The sequence below is a fragment of the Anarhichas minor genome, unplaced genomic scaffold, assembly GCF_050575085.1.
Source record: "Anarhichas minor isolate MPS153535 unplaced genomic scaffold, ASM5057508v1 ptg000028l, whole genome shotgun sequence".
Lineage (NCBI taxonomy): Eukaryota > Metazoa > Chordata > Actinopteri > Perciformes > Anarhichadidae > Anarhichas > Anarhichas minor.
In genome coordinates, this window is record NW_027466474.1 from 9,285,799 (window position 1) to 9,305,804 (window position 20,006).

The following is a 20,006-nucleotide window of genomic DNA, read 5'->3' on the forward strand; positions in this document are numbered from 1 at the left end:
CTCTGCTCTCGGAAACAGTTGGCGATATATTCAACATCGTGCACTGACTTTGCCACATGCAGTTTCAAACAGTAAGCTCTGGGGCATCCACCACAGGAAGTGTATGTGGGAAAAGAGCACCCTCTACTGAAAAAATAAGGTATTGTGGGGAAAAATCTGTGAAAGATAATTACCTAAAAATCTTGTTTTCTCTCTTTCTTCTTTCTTTTTTTTAACCATTCTGACTCCTTTCTGAATCTTCTGTTTATTGCATTCCCTAACTACTGTAGTGGGTTGTTATATATATAGGAACGGGGAAGGAAGATGAAATCTATAGCAATACATCATGTTCATAAATGCAACATGCGTTAATGTGTTATGTCAGTTTACTTTCCACTTCTGGTTTCCACAAGTTTCCTTTTCTTCCCTTTTGTTCTTAATTTCTTCCTGTTTTTTTCTCCACACACACACACACACACACACAATTATACACACACAGACACACACTGACCTAACTTGACCTGACTTTCCAAATTCAAGGTATGGGGATTTTGGAAGAGGTGGGTGTCAGAGTGTGCACGTTGTGTTACATAATTGATGATCCATATTAACTTACATCCTCTCTGTCCTGGCTGTGCTACAAAGCTTGCTCATTAACTATTCACTGGATGATTTTGACCAGAGAAATGATTCTGTGTGTCCCGAGTGTGCGCTGACGCTGGACCTCTCAGCCCCAGGAGTCTGATTTCACAGTTGTGAATAAGACATGTGCTGTCTCCACTGGTCATATTTTAACTTAATTGAAGATCCCCTTACATGTATTCAATGGTCAGATGATGAAATACCTGTACATCAAAGCCACGATTGATGGGGATGGCTCCAAGCTGCACGTTTACAACATGCTTTTAACATAGAGATGGTAAAGATTGTATAGGAAGCAAGCAAAGTAGCCACAGTGCATGCAGAGTTGCAGGCAGCAGAAAACAATAACAAACAATGTGCCTTTCATTATAAGTTCTCTGCCCGTTTTTTTTGTTTTAGATGAAGACCAAAGAACATAATGTTGCTATGTAGGACACAGAATTATTATGTGCAAGAAATCATTGTTTCAACATGTTAATATTCAAGAATATAGCCTGTGATGTATGGACATGGCCAAAAGAGTAAAAGTAAAATGTGTTTATTTTCACATCACTGTAATCTATACCGTTATTATAAATAATTGAAAAGCCACAAAGTCCATATAATTTTCAACATACCTGTTTGTAAAAAAACAACCTAATAGTCCCTTTGACTTTTTTAATTTGACCAAAAAGAGTTCACTGAGCCAAATATTTTTCAAAAAGCATCACGGCGCATTGCCGATGATGAGGATGCTCATGAGGAAGACCATGATAAAGAAGATCCACATGAAGAATCTGTCCATCACCTTAGCAATCTTCTTCCATTCTGCCCCTTTGGCGCATGTGGCCCTCTGCTCTCGGAAACAGTTGGCGATATATTCAACATTGCGCACCAGCTTGGTGTCCACACCAGGGAAGCCACTGCAGAATACACAGGGGCCAAAGGTCACAGTGGGCCCTTGAGGTGGAGGCTTTTTGTCTTCAGGGCAGCAGGGGACCTTCTGGTCTTCTTTACAGCAGTCACCTGTTGGGATTTTCCCATTAGAGCCTTCATATTTCCCAGGTGCAAAGCTGGAGAAATGGCTGCTCTCTTCTCTGGTGATGTGGTGCTGGGCTTTCACTCTGGGATGGTGTTGTGGCTTGGGGGTCTGAGGTCTGGGGTATTTGTGACCCTGATTGTCCTGTCGGCTACTGTGGCTCCCTGGTTTACCATTCGCATGAATATGGGAGTTGAGGTGCTGGGGATGTATGTCTTCCTGGGGGAAGTGAGAAGACGAAGAAGAAGAAGAGGAAGAGGAGGAGGCAGAAGCACAGTTCTCGCCCACCTCATAAACAAAGAAAATTTTGGACATGTAGTCAATGATGAGGACTTTTGCCCAGTGGGGGACTGGTTTGGCCTCTGCACCACAGAAGTGGATGTTCATGATGAAGATGGTGAGAGATGTGGAGGCGGTGACCATGGTCATAGTGGCAATATAGTACTTCCCTGTGTAAAAGAGAGGAACAAAGGCAGACAGGAGTTTGCTCTTTGAACTACAAACATAGGTGTTGTTTCTTTTGTTGTCTCTGGAGATTTCACTCAAATATAAAGCCGTGCTAGCAGCTCTATGAGGCTGTATCATAGACTGTACACAGTATGTAGGCTGTACTTACACAGGCAGGAATGAAAGCCGCTATAATGGTTATGAAGACGCAATTCATACCTGCTTTACTACAATCCGAAACAAACACACTCTTACCTATTAGTGGCACACTCTCGGACGGAGGCATGCTCTCTGCCACCATCAGCTGGAACACAGTGAGAGCCAGAAGAACGGTCACTCCGAGGGAAACCTTCTCCCCAGAGTCTGCAGGCAGGTAGAAACCCAGCGGAGCCAAGAAGGAGATGAGGAAGCAGGGGAGGAGGAGGTTGAAGATGTAAAAGGAGGAGCGGCGCTGCAGGAGCACCGTATAGGTGATGTCTGGGTACGGGTCAGAGCAACAGCCGTACATGATGACGTTCTTGGTGGCCGGCATCCCGTGGCACTTCCACTCCACATTTTCCACAAAGTCTGACAGGTCCCCACTGTCCCTGCCCATAATGATGTCTACCTGGAATTAAGGTAATGGATGAGTAGATTGTAGAGGGGCACACAGCCAGCTCCATCCGCTGACATTATCCAATGAAAGGCAAATTCAGCAAATGTATGCATGACCACAGAAAGAGGAAATGTGTGTCCAGGTTTTTCTACAAACCTGGTTGCCATTGTAGGTCCATGAACCAAAAGTCAGGCTACATTCCTGGCTGTCAAAGGGGAAGTAGGACACGTCCACCACACAGGAGCTCTTGGTGATGGCAGGAGCATCCCAGGTTATCTCTCCATTGTAGCGCAGTCTCACGTTGGTGTCCATCGGCCCTGAGAAGTCATCGTCAGCTCTGGAGGAGGAGGAAAAGTTGACACAAATCAGGTCGTGTGATTTTTGGTTAAATGGTGTGTACTGTATGTTGTATTCTTTCGACACTGTTATTTTATTTTATTATTATACTATATTTATCCCGCTACAGGGGAAATTTGTCTCTGTATTTGACCCATCCCTGTACATAGGGAGCAGTGGGCTGCCTATGACAGGCGCCGGAGGTTAAACACACCTTTACGCTCTAATACCAGCCAATGCAACAGTCCTGCAATACAAATTAAAATTTCAGAAGTGTGTAATATTCAGACTGCCGCCTTGCAGAGTGGAGTCCACACTGTGATCTCTGATACATTTATTGCAAGATTTTTGTATTGGACTCCATTAGCTCCTGATAAACTGTACGTATGGACATACACAGTTTGTGCATTGCAAATATTACATAACTATGGCCACTTTAATACAGATTCATTACAATATTATACTTATATTATATAATGTATGACATAATATACAAAACTGGTGTACTAAGCTACAAAACACAACATAAAGTTTATGCATAGCGATGAAAAAAATGTAGGGCCTTATGAAACAGGAAGATCAGAAAATGAGCGTGTATGACGTACGGGCGTACTTGTTATAGAGGACGAGGTCGGGCCTCCACACAAGGCTGCTGGGGATGTGGATCACCTCCAGTCCGTCATAGGCCTCTTTATCCCACTTCAGGTAAGCATCATGCCACGTCTGCCTGATCCACAGGTAGGCAATCAGCACCTGGTTCCTCTCATCCTTTAACACACGCACGCACACACAAGAATGAGAACAGACACACACCTACAAACACACAATGGATGCAGCAGCTTAAAGAGAGATCCTCTTGGTCTCCTTATTTCTCTGTTGCTCATTAACTCTCTATGAGCATTTCGAGGGGTTTAGATTATCACAACAGCTGAAATCCAGACCGGTCTGTCAATATCAGGTGGATGAGCAGAGCAGTGGCTGACGGAGGTGGGTATGGGTGGCTTTGGTATCGCTGCCAGAGCTTCACTGAAGCGAACCAATGAGAACAAAGGCTTTGTCTAATAGCAAACTCAAACACACACACTTATTCATTGTCCGGCCCCTCACTCCAGTCTCCTCAAACATGACAAACTAAAACCAGGCACCACAGAGACGTAACATTCAGGTGAAGGGCTGTTTTCTCTCTTCAAGCACACACATCCAAACACACGTGCACAACACAAGTGCTAATTCACTGTGCTGTGGGCTGACACAGCAATGAACCTGAACAGCAACCTGAGCCAGCTGAGTAACAGTAAGCCCTGCCTGCACAATAGTCTGCCTGTCGTTAACACACATCCGCATCTACAACTCACTCATCCTCTGGCGACCACTGTCTTAGCAATAATGAAAACAGAGGAAAAATGTAATCCAAGTTCAACATTTGTATGTTTTGTTCAATGGTCGGTGTATCTATGGTGTCAGTATTTGCAAAGTTCACATCCTCAGGGCTTATGATTGGGTAGTTTTTACAGTAAGCAGGGGTGCAATGTGACTAGTTGGTATGATTGTGACTGGTGCTGTAACGACGAATGAGCTTGGCAATTACAGAAAATAGTCCCAAATTAGCCATCAAAACAATATAAAAAAATATCTCAGTCTTTAATAAGAACTTGGTGTGCATGCTGGATCCATCTGCAGAGGTACAATATTGGAGAGATCATTTTACAGATTTTTCAGGTAAATAAAATTGTTGGGGACATTCATGTTGTCTGGTTTGAAGACAACATGACACAGGTCATTAATATGCTACCATAAAATCATAAATAATAGTTCAATAAAGAATAAGAACTATACACAAAATGAGCACTTCAATAATTAGATTTAAAGATCTTGCCGGGGAGCTACCCACCATGTCTTTGATCTGAGAGAGGGTGATCTGTAAGGTGACGTTGAGGGCTAGGTCCGTGTCCTCAACAGGACGCAGAGCGCTGGAATAATTCTCCATCAAATCATTCAGAAGCTTGTGGGCATAGTGACCCTGAGCCGAGTGAGCCACTGGAGGGGGGAAAGATGTGGTCATCAGTCAATTACAAGTTTTTGATTAAAACAAATGTTATGTGGTATTTTTTACTGGTACTTCTGGATGGAGACCATGAAAACTCACTTAGTTTAATCAGTACTTTCCTTCACATTGTTCTAATTGTGCCTTTCAATGAATCTAAAAACTGTTGTGATTGTTAATTATTGCTCTTTCCTGAATGCCATCCATGTTTAGGCCATACATTATATATGACTACATTTTACTTCTTTTTTTTACATTATTTTATTATTAAAAAGTGAAGTATAAATAATATATTTAGTTATTGTTGGGCCATTCCAATCCCCCTTAGCGAATCCTTAAGAGAAAACCACACAAGCGATGTGGAAACTGTTTTAATGGGGTTTAGGACTTTATAATAAAAGTATAAACATCTCTTTTATAACTTTCTTAGATTGTTTAAATAGCTTGAAAGCAACGTGAAACTTTCAACATCAACGCAACTGCTCTCAATTTGAAAGGCACGGCGGTGTGTGCGTAATTACGCACACAGCAATGCATTTAACATCAATAAACATTGTGCGCTCTTTTTTAAGCCTCCGTGTCAAAAACAGCACAGTCCCTCTAACTAATTAACAGCAGCACGTAGGTCACTTTTCTGCAGGCAGGAGCCTCTGACTCACCTTCAGGAAGCAGCATCGCCAGACAAATTATTGGAATCATGTTGAGCATTTCTTAACACCTCCGAGAAGAATAAAAAGTTAACTGCGACCAGCGATCTAGCAGCCCTTTGGCTTCGTCCCCTGACAGGCCGTCATGGTGCCCGTTCAACCCCAGTTGAACTCAGTTGCAGACAGCAGGGCACCATTTCATCTGGCCGTCTTCGCGGTCAGATCGGCTCTTACTGCTTGGCAGGGGAGGCAGCATGTCTGTCCACTTACTGACACACGGAATAAAACTCCGGCTATCACATAGCAGCAGCACACCGAGAGAAACAGGATGCCCACGAAGCATCGCCTCACCACACACTGAGCTATTCAGCTGTCAATCAAACGGCTGCAACTAGGTGAGCGGCTGGCCTGCTCCTTCAACATACAGCCAGAACCAGGAAGGGAAAAACAATCATACAAACAATCCATCAAGCGGTGCTTGTTTAATATTATGGCTGGTTCTTTGGATGTGGACAAGTTGTCCTTTATGCATTAAAAGTTGCAAATATCTTTTGTTGTTGAAGACGCCCCCACAGGAAGTAAAGGTCAGTAGTACATCAATAATGTGGGCGATATAGATGGTTGAAGAGAGATGCCAGCATCCAGGGGGAAGGATACAAAACAATCTTTTGTTTTGGAAACCTGAAGCTGGTTTACTGTGCAGCGCTGTCCAGTTAAATCCACTGTAATACCGTCCCTGAGGTCCTTCGAGGGCTCTACACTACATACTGCTGTTGAATAGTAGACGTAAACACACCAACGGCAGCTTTTCTCCTGTTTGGTGCGAGCATGGAGGCTGAAATGCAGTGTTCAGATTATTGCCAGATATTGTTGGAGAGGTTCAGCATGGAACAACATGCCACCAGGCAGGCCATCTGTTATTGTGCTCATTCTCAGCACGCCTCGCTATAAGCAAGGTGGTCTGAACATTATGAGAAGTGCCTGCATCACTTCCCTGTTGACATTTCAAATGCACAAAAAAAAAAAAAAAAAAAACTGAGCTTGCGGAACCAGGAATAACACACAACTGCAGTGCAATACTTCTGTACAAGTCCAAAGTACAGAAAGGCACATAATCCATTCCACAGTGCACAGTCGTCATATAAATTGGCTCGCTTGCTCCATTTTCACTGGCAACATAATTCCCTGTAGGATCAATTTCTGTTGGTTTTGGAGATTTTGTTTCTCACCCTAGTTTTTATGCAAATCTATGCACAGCCAAACATCAAAGAGCATAAAGTGTTTTTGATATTTATCAATATTGGGACTGGAGTTACACTTACAAGAAACTGACTGTGATACATTGACTGAACATTATTTTGTTGTCAGGTAGTTTCTTGTTGTTGCTTGTAGGAGGAAAATGATTCCAGTTGAGAAAAGTCACAGAGAGGACAGAGGGTGGTTTAATTTACACAGACTTTAATATCTTTATTTACAGATTAATCATTTTTGACATATTTATCTGTTGGCGTAGTTAAGATGATGCAATATCTTTCAAACTCATTTTGAACTACTTTTCCATCCAGACCCGGGACAGGTTGTGTTACGGCCAAACATGTTTTTCTTTGTTGGTTTTCTTTCAGTTTAAAAACAAGAATCCAAATGTATTCCTGCAGGAGGCCAAAAGCAAATAAAAAAGTTTAAAAAAAAAAAAGTTGGGAAAGGGACAGGTGAAGTAAGCCATGTCAAGAACAGGTGTGGGGATTGGAGCTCTGGGTTCGTCAGACAGTTGAAGTGAAACACGGCAGGAAAATGAGGATGGCTACTATGTGAACACCTCGGGGACACTTAATGAGCTGGTTCCTGAACAGGGAACAAGCCTCTTAAACACTGTGTCTGGATAACTCCATGTTTGCTAACCGGCGCACTACATTTAATTTACCACAAATGTATTTGAATGTCCACATTTTACCTGAAAAAAAAAAAAAAACGCTGAAAAATTGTAGTGCCCTGACAAGCTTGCAGTGATGGCACAAGATAATGACTCAGAAGGGTCCCAAAATGTAAGTTTTAACAGTCAATTTAGAGTACCCTCAAAATGTTGATTGTGATTGAGAGAACTGATCAAGTAATGTTGGACACCACGCAAAAGAATAACAGAAGAGAGACCAATTCAATAATGTGTTTAGTCTCGACTCAATCCCTGTTTAGAAAACCGGCAAATAAAAAAGTGTAAAAATCATAATCAGGTCCAAAAGAGCCTCCTTGAAATGCTTGACTTGCTCCTATAAAAAGGTTTTCAGGAATGAAAGTAAATGCACTGCATAGGCAAGGATAAGCCGCTGACGGACGCTTCTTGGACACAGCCAGAACAGCTGGGAGAGTGGCGGGCGTGGGCGGGTCTTAAGTCTGACATTTGCTTGAAAAGGGGGTGAAGATGTGGCTGAAGTTGTGATTGCAGCAATGAGTGGAATGTTGAATGAACTGAGAGAAACCAGAGATAAGAGCTCACAGAGCGACTGATTGGAGTGTGATACAGCAGAGGTCATGATCGGGGAAAGAGATGCCACACAGAGGGGATAGGGGGGGGGGGGGGAAGACACCATGAGACACCAGGAATCCAGAAGAGAGAGGGTGTGTATGTGTGAGGGGGGGTCAAAAGGAAGATGAAGAAGGTGTCAAGATTCAGTTACTGAGCAGTAGCTCTGTCGCTGTCTCCACGTCCCAGGATTTCGACGACAACGCCACTATTACTGCATTCTGAGAAGAGAAACATTCAGAAACACAGTTTTATTCTTCAGCGGAGTTCGGCAGTGCAATGCACAGCAGGGGAACAGTTGAGAGATTACTTACTTTTTCAAAGCCCATGGCACAGAGTTTGTCTATTTTGCGCGTGTAATCCGGACTTGAGACGGGAGCGCCTGCATAGACATGAGACCAGAGCCTCGCTGTCTGTTTGAACATCTCTGGGTTCTGCTTGTACTGTGTGAGGGGAAAAAGGTGAAAAACAACAATAGGTTTGTTTGCAAGGGACTCATCAGCACATCACCGCCAACTACTGACACATCGTGCTTTTCTACTTCGCTCAGATCCCCGAGCACATATGTGCATACGAGCAGAAGTGCACATATGGTCCATCAATACTATTGTCTATGTGTGGCTCCCCAATAAAATCATTTTCTGCAAGATTTTGAGGCTACTGAGACATTTAGAGGAACTAGTAGAGTGTTGTCCAGCAGTCTGTTCTCCATGCACCAATCAAGTTCTGGAGTCAACATACCTCATTTGAATGGGTCATTATTCAGTACAACAATCAGAATAACCATATATTGTCATTGTCAAATGTTCATGCAGTGTGAACATGTCATGTTAAGTGCAGCTTTTAGACAATTTAGGCTCCAACACCTTTCAAACCACCTGAACAGTCTCAGGTTTCCACTCCAGATTGGACTCAAAGCAAAAAAACATCTTATTCTAAACCAACTCTTACCTAACCTCATTTCATTTCTTCATGTGTGCTTCAGTGGGATGTGGGTTGGTAAGCGATAGAGGACACAAGGATTAGTGGTAGTGTGTAGGTGTAATAATGTGTTCAATAAAGTGGGATCATCTTATCAACAAGGAAAGCAAGCGGAGGCAAACAGCTCACTGCCTACACATAAAGCCTTCACTTTACTAGCACTGCACTGAATATCACTTGACATGTGACAATGATCTGCTGTGCAGCCCAAACAGACGCATAAAGCATCAACCCGGAGTCATACACAGGTTAACCCGACATTAATATCTGAACAAACAAATCTACTCGACAGTTAACATCAGAATGGCAATCGAGACCATTTCCTCTAAACCTTTATTTTTGGTAGCATCTGATCATTTGTCATTTAATCACATCACTTTTCCAGTGACAGTCAGTCAACATGAGAGGGTGCAAGTTGTAAAACACAATAGATTAACAAGCACCCCCATATAACACCTGAGCTACTTATCATATTTATGATCATAGTTAAGGTTTTGAAATGTATAACAACATTTAGTACATCTATAGTACACAACTGTGTGTTATGTAGATGATGACATCTGCTAAACAGTCATTTGTCAAAAAAATATAACTGTCTGTCCCCCTAATTTATTGAATTCAAGATGCAAAGCACCACAAAAAAATAAGCAATTGTTCCGTGGGATTAGAGTTTAATGTCCACCTAGTGTTCATGGGAACCTGTCGATAGTATTTCGATATGTCCTGCCGACAGGGGCAGATGTGTGAGGTGCTTATTATGAGCGATGTGCTGGAGTAGAAGCACAACTCTTTCCCAGTCAATCCTTCCTGTATGTCTTCACTTCCCATTGTCAATGTAAGGCAAGAATGTAAAAGAGGTTCAAAACACCAGTCTGAGGCTGCAGCGCATCGGTTAATCTTATGACTGTTTCACAAGGAATATTTTGTCCATAAAAAAAAACAAAAAAAAAAACCTGTAATTCACATCACAATGTCTTTGGGGCCCCCAAAAATATTCAATATACTTTAATGTAAGACCAAGAACAGCAGCAAAATCTCACATTTAAGAAGCTGGAACTATCCACATTGTTGAATGCTTTAAACGATTAGTAGATGATCAGAATAGTTACCAATTAATTGTCTGTTGAATATATAAATGAGTGAAATAATCAACCAATTGTTTGCAAATTCCTAGAAGATATCTAGTGTCAGACGGAAGTGAGTACAATATTATACACGTGTTGCTCTGCTTGAAAAATTAGACATACATATCGAAAAAGTAAAAACATAAAGACGCACGCAGACCCACCTGATTGGCTACCACGGCGTCTTGTGGATCATCTGGTTCTGCAGCTGCCAATAAGGCTTGTAGCGACAGGAGGACGGTCCTCAGCGTCATAGCTGCTGCCCTGAAACAACACACAGGAGGAGACTGTTTAGTGCAACACCAAAACAAGGTCAACTATCCTCATTGACCTATGTGTGTACACAAAGGTTTCTATTACTGCATGGGACTGGCTGAGGAATATGATAACGGACATATAGTTTAAATACCTTTTACTGAAGTGACCACTCTTTGGGAGTAATAATAACTAATGCTTTCACCATCATCAGGCTCACTCATCTATTTAACTTTGTCATATCTATGTTTCATCAATGCATCATAATAAGTATGTTTGGATCAGTGCATATTGGGGCTATTTGCATACTTTTGTGTTGTTATACAACTGTTGACAAATCAGTGGGCAGTAGAAACAGCAATGGCTTTGTCTTACACGACTAGAGAATTATTTCATGACGGATGTGTAGTGGATGAATTATGTTAGGAATGCTGGCGCACATTCACTCACCACTGGTCTTTGAGAATGTCCAGACATATTGCGCCTGTGACTGAGCTGATGTTGGGATGCCAGATCTTCGTGATAAACCGCACCTGAGAGATTAAATGAAAACGAGACAAGGGACATCATTTGCGGATTAGGACAGTTAATGGAACATTTCTAAAAGGCCATGGTCCTCAAAGAAAGTTAACTGTAAGAATAACAGTAATGAATCCCTACCTTTGGTGGATTGAATGGATACGTCTCTGGAATTTTAATTTCTAGTTGATATCTACCTCCTGGAATAAATGAGAGGGATCACAATTACTCAACAGTCGTGACAATCATGAAATAAAAGTGCAACTGTTAAATGCAAACAGCTTTAGGTTATATGATAAATGATTAAAAGCCTCTTGGAATAGTTAGTTGGTGAGGCCTTCTGAAAGATGAAGTTGTTGTCAGTGACGCCCAATGTCACATTATAGATGTGTGCAGCCATGCATACAGGTTACAATGAGCCCCTCACCTTCATATGGTGTGTCAGGTGGCCCTGCTATCTCCCCTTTAAGTTCTGTGAAGTTCTCATCCACCAGATCCACCTTTATCTGGTTTTTGCTCGTCTGAAAGAGTGAAAAAGGCAAAGAAGCATTACAACTTCAGCAGACTGCAAAGTGTTATTAAGCTATAGCCTGCTGTCAAACTCAAACCTGCCTATGCAGTAGAAGTTGACCTCAACTTGTTGCACTTACGGATCTACATACATTAGGCCCTCTAACGTAAGTTGCGATGACTCTATGCAGATGCAGGGGGTCGTATGAGAGAGCAAACCTTCAGTAGTACACGCGGATCACACCAATCTGTCCTCGCTAACGCAGCTAGCTTGGTTACCACAGAATGCATGCTAAGCTAGCTACGTTAGCTAACTCTAGCTCTTGATGCCTCCATAACCCGGTGAGCACTTGCTAAAAACAGCACCGCCTTTAGACGCGACTACCCGGCGGTGGCATAACAATAGCTAGCGTTAGTAGCTGCTCTGCCGTGTCTGACACCGTTAGCTACAGCTAGCTGCTCGGTGATTAGAGAGCTGACAGCCCAGCGACGCGTCACTCACATTCAGCCTCGTTAGTCAAAGAAATAAACACGGAACGCTGTGACATTAACTGGCAAACGCGACAACCGACCTCTTCGCTTTTGAGCACCTCCTTGAATTCCCGTTTTATCCTCTGAACTGCGATGTTGGCCATGGTTCCCCCGTGTTCCCGTCCCGGTTGGGGCCTCGCCGCCGTCCGACCTGACTAACGCTAGCTAGCTCGTCCTGCCTACAGTAGCTCTGCACTTGTTTTAGGGATACAACCTCAAAATTTAGCAGCTGCAACGTTGTTCGCCGCGAGCGCCGTCAGTCCCGGTTATCAATCTGATGTTGTGATTTGTTAAAATAGCTGAACGTGCCTCTATCATCTGAAATGTGTCACAACACAATGGTTGGTCGTACTGACAACATTTTAATACCAAACTGCATGCAGTCTGGAGGAGAGCGGGTCATGTGATCTGTATTGCCATCCCGGGCACCTTCTCCCATTGGTTGATCTGTTGATGAGTAATTCCTCATTCTTGTTGTTATTATTGTTTTAACGTTAGCGCTTTAAAACCATATGATGTTCATAGGGGTGGTAGCCTATATATTGAAATTAAAAAAGGTTAGTGTGCCATTTAGAAAACATTTTAATGCAAAATAAAAGTGATCTCAGAACAGGTAAACAGGGTTTCATACAATGACAGATTAAATGTAATCATCACTGTGTAAACATTTAACGTTTACTTTTTAGTCAAAAATGCTCCAAAATGACTCTCTGTTCCGATTAGCAGTTTTCAAGTCTAAAGTATGTATCACATGAAGAGTCAGTTGCTTTCCATTACTGCAGAAAGCACCTATTCTTCATCTGATGATCCCATTTAAACCTGTGTGTCTGTTCCACATTATACAATTCATACAAATCATTACATGCTTTTGAAGACAGACCCCAGGAATCATGTCATCGTCTGAAACACGTTATCTCAGAGGTCCACGGTCACAAACACTGACGGACTCTTACTAACACATGAGCATACACTACGTTTCGGTATTTTCTCCATTTTTTAACAAAAGACGGATCCTTGTTTCACGTTGTTTCACACTGCGACGCTAGGGGGCGTCATTGTCCCGTGGAGGTTCACACATTTGGCATGAAGCATCATGTTTGGTGTTTGAATAAAGTGGATACCACTTGTGAAAATATATATATTTTTTGTGCAATCCACAATTAAATCTGAGCTAAACTTATCTTACATTGTGTAAAATATATTAAAGTCACATTTTAGTCTGATCTACACAATATAATCATCACTGACTGTTCCAATGCTAGAATCATGGCACTGACATATTTCTCCATAATGGAGGTCATAGGTAAGGTAAGCAATTAGGTAAAGTTGTTATCCTCCCTTATCGTAAACTATAGACCTCACATAATTGTAAGAACACATGTGAGCCAGCCAATCTTTGGCATTCAGTAAATCTCTTGATCATTAAATTAACAAAATAGCTTTTCCATTTGTTTACCCTCCATCTAAATAACCCATTATTACAATAAAATGGATGGAGACACATTTTTTTGACAGTAATTGTTGGTAAACTGATCACACATTTGTTACAAGCACAGATACACATCATTGGACCAGACACAATAGAGCATTGCTCTTCTCTGTCAATGAGCCACACACAGTTTGTCTGCTTTACATTACAGATGCAATGTCTCTACGGTTAGCACTTAACAGGTGGACACGAGCATACGGGGACTCCTTCCCTTCTTCTCCGCTTGTTCACCCCCCTCCCTCTGCCTCTTGTTTGGTTTCTCCTGGTGATGACGACAAAGATGACAAGTGCTGCCAGCATTACGGCTGTTATTAGGAGGCAACCTGCGAAGACCAACATCGCTTTGTTCTTGAACATCCATGCACATACAGAGCAAGGCTCATGCAGCGCACTAAACCTGCATGTCTGCATGGTGTTATCCTCAGGGAAACCTCCATGAGTTATGATTTCTCTGTAGACAGCAATGGAGGCTTTGGCTTTGGCTTGATGGTGAGTTGAGGTGAAGAGGCCAAACTGGGGGGCATGTCGATCTTGCAGTTTCCACACGTAGAAGCCCTGCAGGTTGACTCTATCTAATTGGCGAGCTATAGAGACAAATACAATAAAGGAGAAAAGTAAGATAAGAATCATTCATCCACTCTCCAACTCCTCCCTAAGAAATATGAATTGCCAAGATATACTTTACTTTACTAATAATAAAACAACCAAATGTTTAAAATACATGCCAAATGGTTAACACATGTTAGAAGACAACACGTGCAATACAGGTGAGCTAATAAATAGCAAAGTGTGAACACAACACTGATCAACACTGTTGCTGTACTTTGCCCTCCTCTCTCTTTTTATGATCTTCCTGGTTTCTCATTAAATCCAGGTTTGTATAGTAGGAAGCAATATGGTCATAAAACCTGCATTGCCTGTGGGTCTGCGCCTCTGTCTCAACATCATGACTACTGAAAAATGTTTGAAGAGGGCCATTACTGATGGAGTTGTAGGATCTGAAATGCATGTCACCTTTTAAGGCCTCCTGCAGATAACTCCTGAGAAAGTGTTGCCTGAGTTTGTCCTCCACAGGAGCCTGATCATCAACCCCACTGGCTGTGACAATGATAGGCAGAGCCCTTCCATATCTCTGGCTCACCCAGTTCAGGATCTTCCGCAGGCCCTCGGGTACAAGAGCCTGCCCCAGGCTTGAGGAAGGCCAGGTGGGATCAGAAAGGATCACACAGCCGTGATCAGGAGGTTGTTTCTGCTGAAAATTGCCCTGTGTGTGGAGATATGGAGAGACCAAACGGGTGGTAAAATGGTTCAGAGCGATAAAACCCAATGTCCCTCTCAGCTCCTCCCTCTCAGTCTTAGTAAAGCTAGGAAGAGGGGATCCAGGGAGGCCCATTACTCGAGCTCTCTCCTCCAGGTATGCCTTCATTTCTTCTGGATAGTCCACCTTGCTATGCTTCTCCTCATATCTAGTCCCAAGCAACGGGTCTAAGAACCGACCAAGCTCAAACAAAAGGAATCTCTGTGCTGCTGCCGTATGTGAGTCAAGGAAGGGGTTTGCAGGTTTGGCCCAGTCGGCATGTAATGCAAGTGATACCAGTGCTCTCTGTTGACCCGAGTGGTCCTTCTCGTACAGCCTAAAGGCTTTAGCGTGAGCCAGAAGAAGGTTATGAGCTGCCTGATGCTTCTCTTTCCAAGTGGAATAAACATCTATCAGTCTGTTTGGCTCATTGACGGTGATCCAGTATGGAACCCAGGGCCCCAGCTGCTGGTAGCACAGTGCTGCATATTCCTGAAAGGCCTCCACGGTGCTGTAGTTGAGCCAACCACCAGAGGCTTGCAGTGGCCCAGGCAAACCTAGATTTGGAGCTCTGTGTGTGGGGTAGTAGAGAATAACGACAGCCTCCAGGTCCAGCTTCTTGAGCTCGTACAGAACACAGCGGTAGTACCTTTTAAATGTGAAACAAGATTACAGAATTAGCAGTTAATGTGCATAGACAAAAAGAGAAACAGAGTCATATATCATCTTTAAATGTATTGAAATGGGCTCAAATCTATGGTGTGAATTTTGAATTGAATTGAATTCAAATGAATCAAATTGTGCTGAATTTGGGAAAAACCGTCCATGTTAGTGTGTTTGTGTATTCCTACCTCAGAGCTTCAGTGTTCACATTAGAGAGGTCTCCCTGGGGTAAAATCAGAGACCAGTTTAGAGCAAAGCGGTAGTGAGATGCCCCAGTGGACGCGAACAGGCGAAGATGACCACGAATGGCCAAGTAGTCGGTGCACTGGGCTCGTCTGGTTTGCATCTTCACCCCTGGGACTGGACGCAGCGAACCGTCTCCTGTCAGGTTCCAGCTGTACAAACGGTTGTCAGTAAACTGTGGTGAGAACGGGTAGAAGTGGACCTACAGTAACAAAAAAAGACATAGAATAATATCAGGGTAAATACAGACATTCATTTAGCTTTTTTTGCTATATGTTCTTAGTTTATCTCTCTTCTTACCTGTAAAGTGGAGTCGGCAATACCCCAGTGAAATTCGCAGGGGAAACGGCCTTTGATCTCTCTGGAAGTTTCGTCACTGCGGAAACCATTGTCAGTGACAACACGCCTGTAGTACTGAGCACTGGTCTTGGGGGTCCTGGTTCGGTTTGGTTGGCTGAAATCGATATAGAAAAGGCCTCGCCTAACAGTGAAGCCATAATTCCACTCAAATCCATCCACCAGTGACCAGGCAGAATAGCCAAACACCTGCACGCCATCAAACTTGATGGCTGTGAAAGAAAACACAGCATTAAAAGTGGAAGAATACAAATTTGCTGACTTAATTACAATGTCTATTTTTCTTCTTCTTCTCTTACCTTGCAGGACCTGGTTGATAAACCTCTTCATCAGGTAAATGGCCACTGTGTCCTCCTTTCCCACACTGGCCTCAGAAAACCAGCCTCCCTCGGTCACAAGCACCTTCGGGTCCCCATACTCCAGCTTTATCCAGCCCAGTACGCGCCTCAGGTCTGGGGTCACAGTCTGCCCATACTGGACCAGGCCCCAGCCCAGACGGAGGTTGTTGGGCCCGAAGGACAGAGCAAAAAAGTCAGCTGTTTTCTGCACCCAGAGCTTCTCCTCGGGGGAGAATGTGGGCAAGAGGGCCCCGTGCTTCATTTTTAAAGAGAGTGGGTAGTCCCCATCACCAAAGATGGGGTTGGCAAACCAGCCAAGGGCAGCTTCTATTGACTGCTGGCAAAGCTCAACATTAGCAGCTGTGGCTTGGCCTCTTTGAGGCTCAACCCAGTGGGACCCCAAAACAATGGATACTTTACCCTTCTGAGCTGGACGGAAGTGGGTGTTGTAGGTGTGCCATGCTTTGGCGTGTGCCTGGAAATCACAGCAGACACATTATTATGATGCGCTGTGCGGCAGTCAACAACACAATTACAATATTACAATAGAACTTTTTCATGGAAGACATTTTTTATGCTATAGGAGGAGAAATACATTTGTAAATAATAGAATGCATGATGGCTAAATTACATTTAGCTTCAGTTTGTCATCATTAATATTCTTAGTGTCAGTATTAGTGTGCTTTTCCTGCTTTGATAACTCCAAATGTATGCTGTGAAAAATATCTATCATGCTTTTTAATAAGCACACAGAGAGCGCATATCTCCCCCACAGCTGCACCATCACCTGCATTTGTTATTTCAATGAGACAAAACCAGAACCTACACTTCTGGAGCCAGATTTGCGTTAAATGACGTAATAGATTGTATTAATTTAATATAAGTACTGTAAATGCAGTAGTAGATAAGAAAATTACCTGTCTGCCTTGATTTGGGCTTATTTTACACAACATTTCATTCAAAGCTGTCTATAGTTTACATATCGTGTAACAGATGAATAAGCACTAAACAAATAGCACTAAAGAAATAACTTCCTTAGTGGAAGTTATAGTGTAATCATGAAAACAATCTTTTAGGCACCAGAGAATCACTATTTGCTCAGACTGTCTGCGTGGTGTTAGCTGCACATAATATCTGTGTTAGACTAACAAAAACGTGAGTGATTATTAATAAGGCATATCTCCATTACTTCCTGTCACACACTGTTACGCTCCAGCAGAGAAGTGCTGATGTGGTGGACCTTGACCGTAATGTCTCTTTAAGTGTTCTGTTTACTGATCACAAACCTGTCACAATGAAATATGATCAACTGGTCATATAGGAGGTAAAATAAAAAGTGAGAATCAAGGCTTGAACCAGTTGTATGTTTCAAAGACATTAATCCAACTATATCGTCTTAATTGATTTCATTCTATTGCAACAAAATATCTGAGCACTGGTGCAGTCTGTGCTTGCGTCACTTTCTGTTGTCTTGTGGATGCAAACACTCATTGACCATCATAAACTGATATAACTGCAGCAGAGGTTCAAAGTTTAAAGATAGTCAATATGATTAGAGAAATTCTTTATGTGCCGCCGTCTACGACCAAGGCAGAAAAAGCACAATATGAGTACAGACTATCTTAATTTAGACTCGTTTTACTTACCCTGATCAGGTTGTGGGCCACAATGAGAAAGCCAGCGGGACCCCCTGCTTCTCCAGGAGCGTGCACGCCTGTCCCATAGCCCTGCACAGCCACCAAGTATGGATTATGCATTGTGAGCCAGTACCTAACACGGCTCCCAAACGTGTTGAAACAAAAGGCTGCATACTCCTCAAACAGTCCCACCAGTGTGTCATTTTTCCAGCCTCCATAGCGCTCCTGCAGGACTTGTGGCAGGTCCCAGTGATGGAGGGTGACAATGGGCTCAATTCTCTTTTCCAGGAGCCTCTCTACGAGACGGCTGTAATGCTCCACAGCAGCTGTATTGGGCCGACCTTTTGCATTCCCATCAGGAAAGAGTCTGGGCCAGGAGAGAGAGAAATAGTATGATCTTACACCTAGATACTCCAGGGCCTCCACATCTTTGTCCCAGCGAGTGTAGCTGTCACTAGCCACATCGGCAGTCTCGGTTGCCAATTTATTACTGACAGTGGAGTGGGTGAAATGGTCCCAGATGGATGCGCCTTTCCCCTCCTGATCCCAGGCTCCCTCTGTCTGGAAGGCAGACGTCCCTGAACCCCAAAGGAATCCTGAAGGGAAGGTATCATGAAGGAAAGACTGGTCTTTGGTGATGGGGTCCGGCTTGGGCTGCTGCCAAATCCTCCTGCCCTCTCCAAGAGAGCAGGCCGCCTTGTTCCAACCACACGCCAACAACAGGAGGGAGAGTAAGAGGTACTGTAGAGTGGGAGCAGAAGAGTGGTTCAGCATACTGAAGGAGTCTACCTTGTTTCAGATCCCAACTGGAAGGCAGGAGCTGGTGTCAGTCAGAGCAATTGCTCTGTTCAATATCGTAAATCTTCTTGAGAAAAGAAAAAGACCCATTATGGTGGAGGAGGGAGGAGAGTGATCACACCCGGGAGAAGGTCTGAAGCTTCAAGGTGCTGCACGATTCATCTGACAACCTGGTCAGACTTCCCTATCTCTCCCTCGGTGTACTTGTGCTCCCACTCAGCCCCTCCCTACCACACAATGTCCACAGAAAGGTTGACTCATATCCTCACACTATACTTTGAGAAGCTTCTGGTGAATTATTTTTACCTGTAATTCCAGAAACGCTTCTTCAATTATATCCCCAAAGAAAAAAACAATTTAAAAGAGAGGGACAACACTTAAAGAGGATATTACTGAGCTATTCCTGAGGACGCAGCTCTAAACATAGCTGTTGATTGCTGTAAAAAGGTTCTTGTGTCAATAATTAGCTTGTACTCTGATCTTAGCGCCATAACTAAGAAGTAGTTCACATTGCGGTCCTCGTTTCCAACAAACACTTGCAGATGGTGGTGAAACATAACACGTTTTACATTTGAGTTAAATGGATTTCATTTTCCAATATCAATTCACACGTTCAACACTTACTGAGGAAAGTTAATGAAGCACAGGGAAGGACAATGCAACCTAGCGTAGCCTGAAACTGAAAAAAACAAGCTGTTTTTGTTGTTGTCCTATGGCCAGAAGCTGCTTCCCAGATTTGATCAGAACCCTGCCAGGTGAGAACAGTGACACCGCCTCATATCTTCTTATTCAATTTAGCTCCTCTTGCTATATGAGTAACAGTCACTGACCAAAGTAAACAGCATTGCTGCTTGACTAAAAACATTGCTGGGAAGTGTATGTTTGTGTGACTGTCCATCTGTCTGTCTGTACACACACTTGCCCTTAATAAAGCCTCACAATCACAATAAAAGAAAAAGGCCCTTCCTCATCCTTCTTCATTAAAGACAGTGTCAAGAGCTGTCTAGAGTAAACAGTGCAGTTGCCCAGGATACCCTT

The 20,006-nt window shown here is 43.1% G+C and overlaps 3 protein-coding genes across 3 annotated transcripts; all 3 read right to left on the reverse strand.

Annotated features, from left to right (window-relative positions):
• Positions 1 to 1,143: 1,143 nt before the first annotated feature.
• Positions 1,144 to 7,036, reverse strand: LOC142962670 (neuronal acetylcholine receptor subunit alpha-9-II). Its single transcript, XM_076103265.1, has 6 exons — positions 5,721 to 7,036; positions 4,909 to 5,054; positions 3,631 to 3,785; positions 2,838 to 3,018; positions 2,342 to 2,693; positions 1,144 to 2,088 (listed from the first exon to the last, which is right to left on the reverse strand). Exons 1-6 carry the CDS (start codon positions 5,767 to 5,769, stop codon positions 1,328 to 1,330), a joined length of 1,644 nt encoding a protein of 547 aa, XP_075959380.1. The 5' UTR covers positions 5,770 to 7,036; the 3' UTR covers positions 1,144 to 1,327.
• Positions 7,037 to 7,149: 113 nt separating this feature from the next.
• ube2ka (ubiquitin-conjugating enzyme E2Ka (UBC1 homolog, yeast)) lies at positions 7,150 to 12,527 on the reverse strand. Its single transcript, XM_076103266.1, has 7 exons — positions 12,188 to 12,527; positions 11,533 to 11,626; positions 11,247 to 11,305; positions 11,037 to 11,119; positions 10,496 to 10,595; positions 8,541 to 8,669; positions 7,150 to 8,447 (listed from the first exon to the last, which is right to left on the reverse strand). The coding sequence occupies exons 1-7, from the start codon at positions 12,248 to 12,250 to the stop codon at positions 8,373 to 8,375; spliced, it is 603 nt and encodes a 200-aa protein (XP_075959381.1). The 5' UTR covers positions 12,251 to 12,527; the 3' UTR covers positions 7,150 to 8,372.
• A 189-nt stretch (positions 12,528 to 12,716) lies between these two features.
• On the reverse strand, positions 12,717 to 19,291 carry klb (klotho beta). The gene is made up of 6 exons (XM_076103927.1): positions 18,180 to 19,291; positions 16,495 to 17,008; positions 16,139 to 16,407; positions 15,784 to 16,040; positions 14,650 to 15,581; positions 12,717 to 14,219 (listed from the first exon to the last, which is right to left on the reverse strand). The coding sequence occupies exons 1-6, from the start codon at positions 18,942 to 18,944 to the stop codon at positions 13,804 to 13,806; spliced, it is 3,153 nt and encodes a 1,050-aa protein (XP_075960042.1). The 5' UTR covers positions 18,945 to 19,291; the 3' UTR covers positions 12,717 to 13,803.
• Between the last annotated feature and the right edge of the window lie 715 nt (positions 19,292 to 20,006).

Excerpts from the sequence above, each read along its gene's own strand:
- LOC142962670 (XM_076103265.1), bottom strand. The coding sequence starts at position 5,769 with ATGCTCAACATGATTCCAATAATTTGTCTGGCGATGCTGCTTCCTGAA. Across the intron at positions 3,019-3,630 it reads GACCTCGTCCTCTATAACAA|AGCTGACGATGACTTCTCAG; the intron begins GTACGCCCGTAC and ends CTCCTCCTCCAG. Across the intron at positions 2,694-2,837 it reads GGACCTACAATGGCAACCAG|GTAGACATCATTATGGGCAG; the intron begins GTTTGTAGAAAA and ends CCTTAATTCCAG.
- ube2ka (XM_076103266.1), bottom strand. The coding sequence starts at position 12,250 with ATGGCCAACATCGCAGTTCAGAGGATAAAACGGGAATTCAAGGAGGTG. Across the intron at positions 11,120-11,246 it reads ATCCATTCAATCCACCAAAG|GTGCGGTTTATCACGAAGAT; the intron begins GTAGGGATTCAT and ends TTAATCTCTCAG. Across the intron at positions 10,596-11,036 it reads GACATTCTCAAAGACCAGTG|GGCAGCAGCTATGACGCTGA; the intron begins GTGAGTGAATGT and ends GTGTTGTTTCAG.
- klb (XM_076103927.1), bottom strand. The coding sequence starts at position 18,944 with ATGCTGAACCACTCTTCTGCTCCCACTCTACAGTACCTCTTACTCTCC. Across the intron at positions 17,009-18,179 it reads TGGCCCACAACCTGATCAGG|GCACACGCCAAAGCATGGCA; the intron begins GTAAGTAAAACG and ends TGTGATTTCCAG. Across the intron at positions 16,408-16,494 it reads TATCAACCAGGTCCTGCAAG|CCATCAAGTTTGATGGCGTG; the intron begins GTAAGAGAAGAA and ends TTTCTTTCACAG.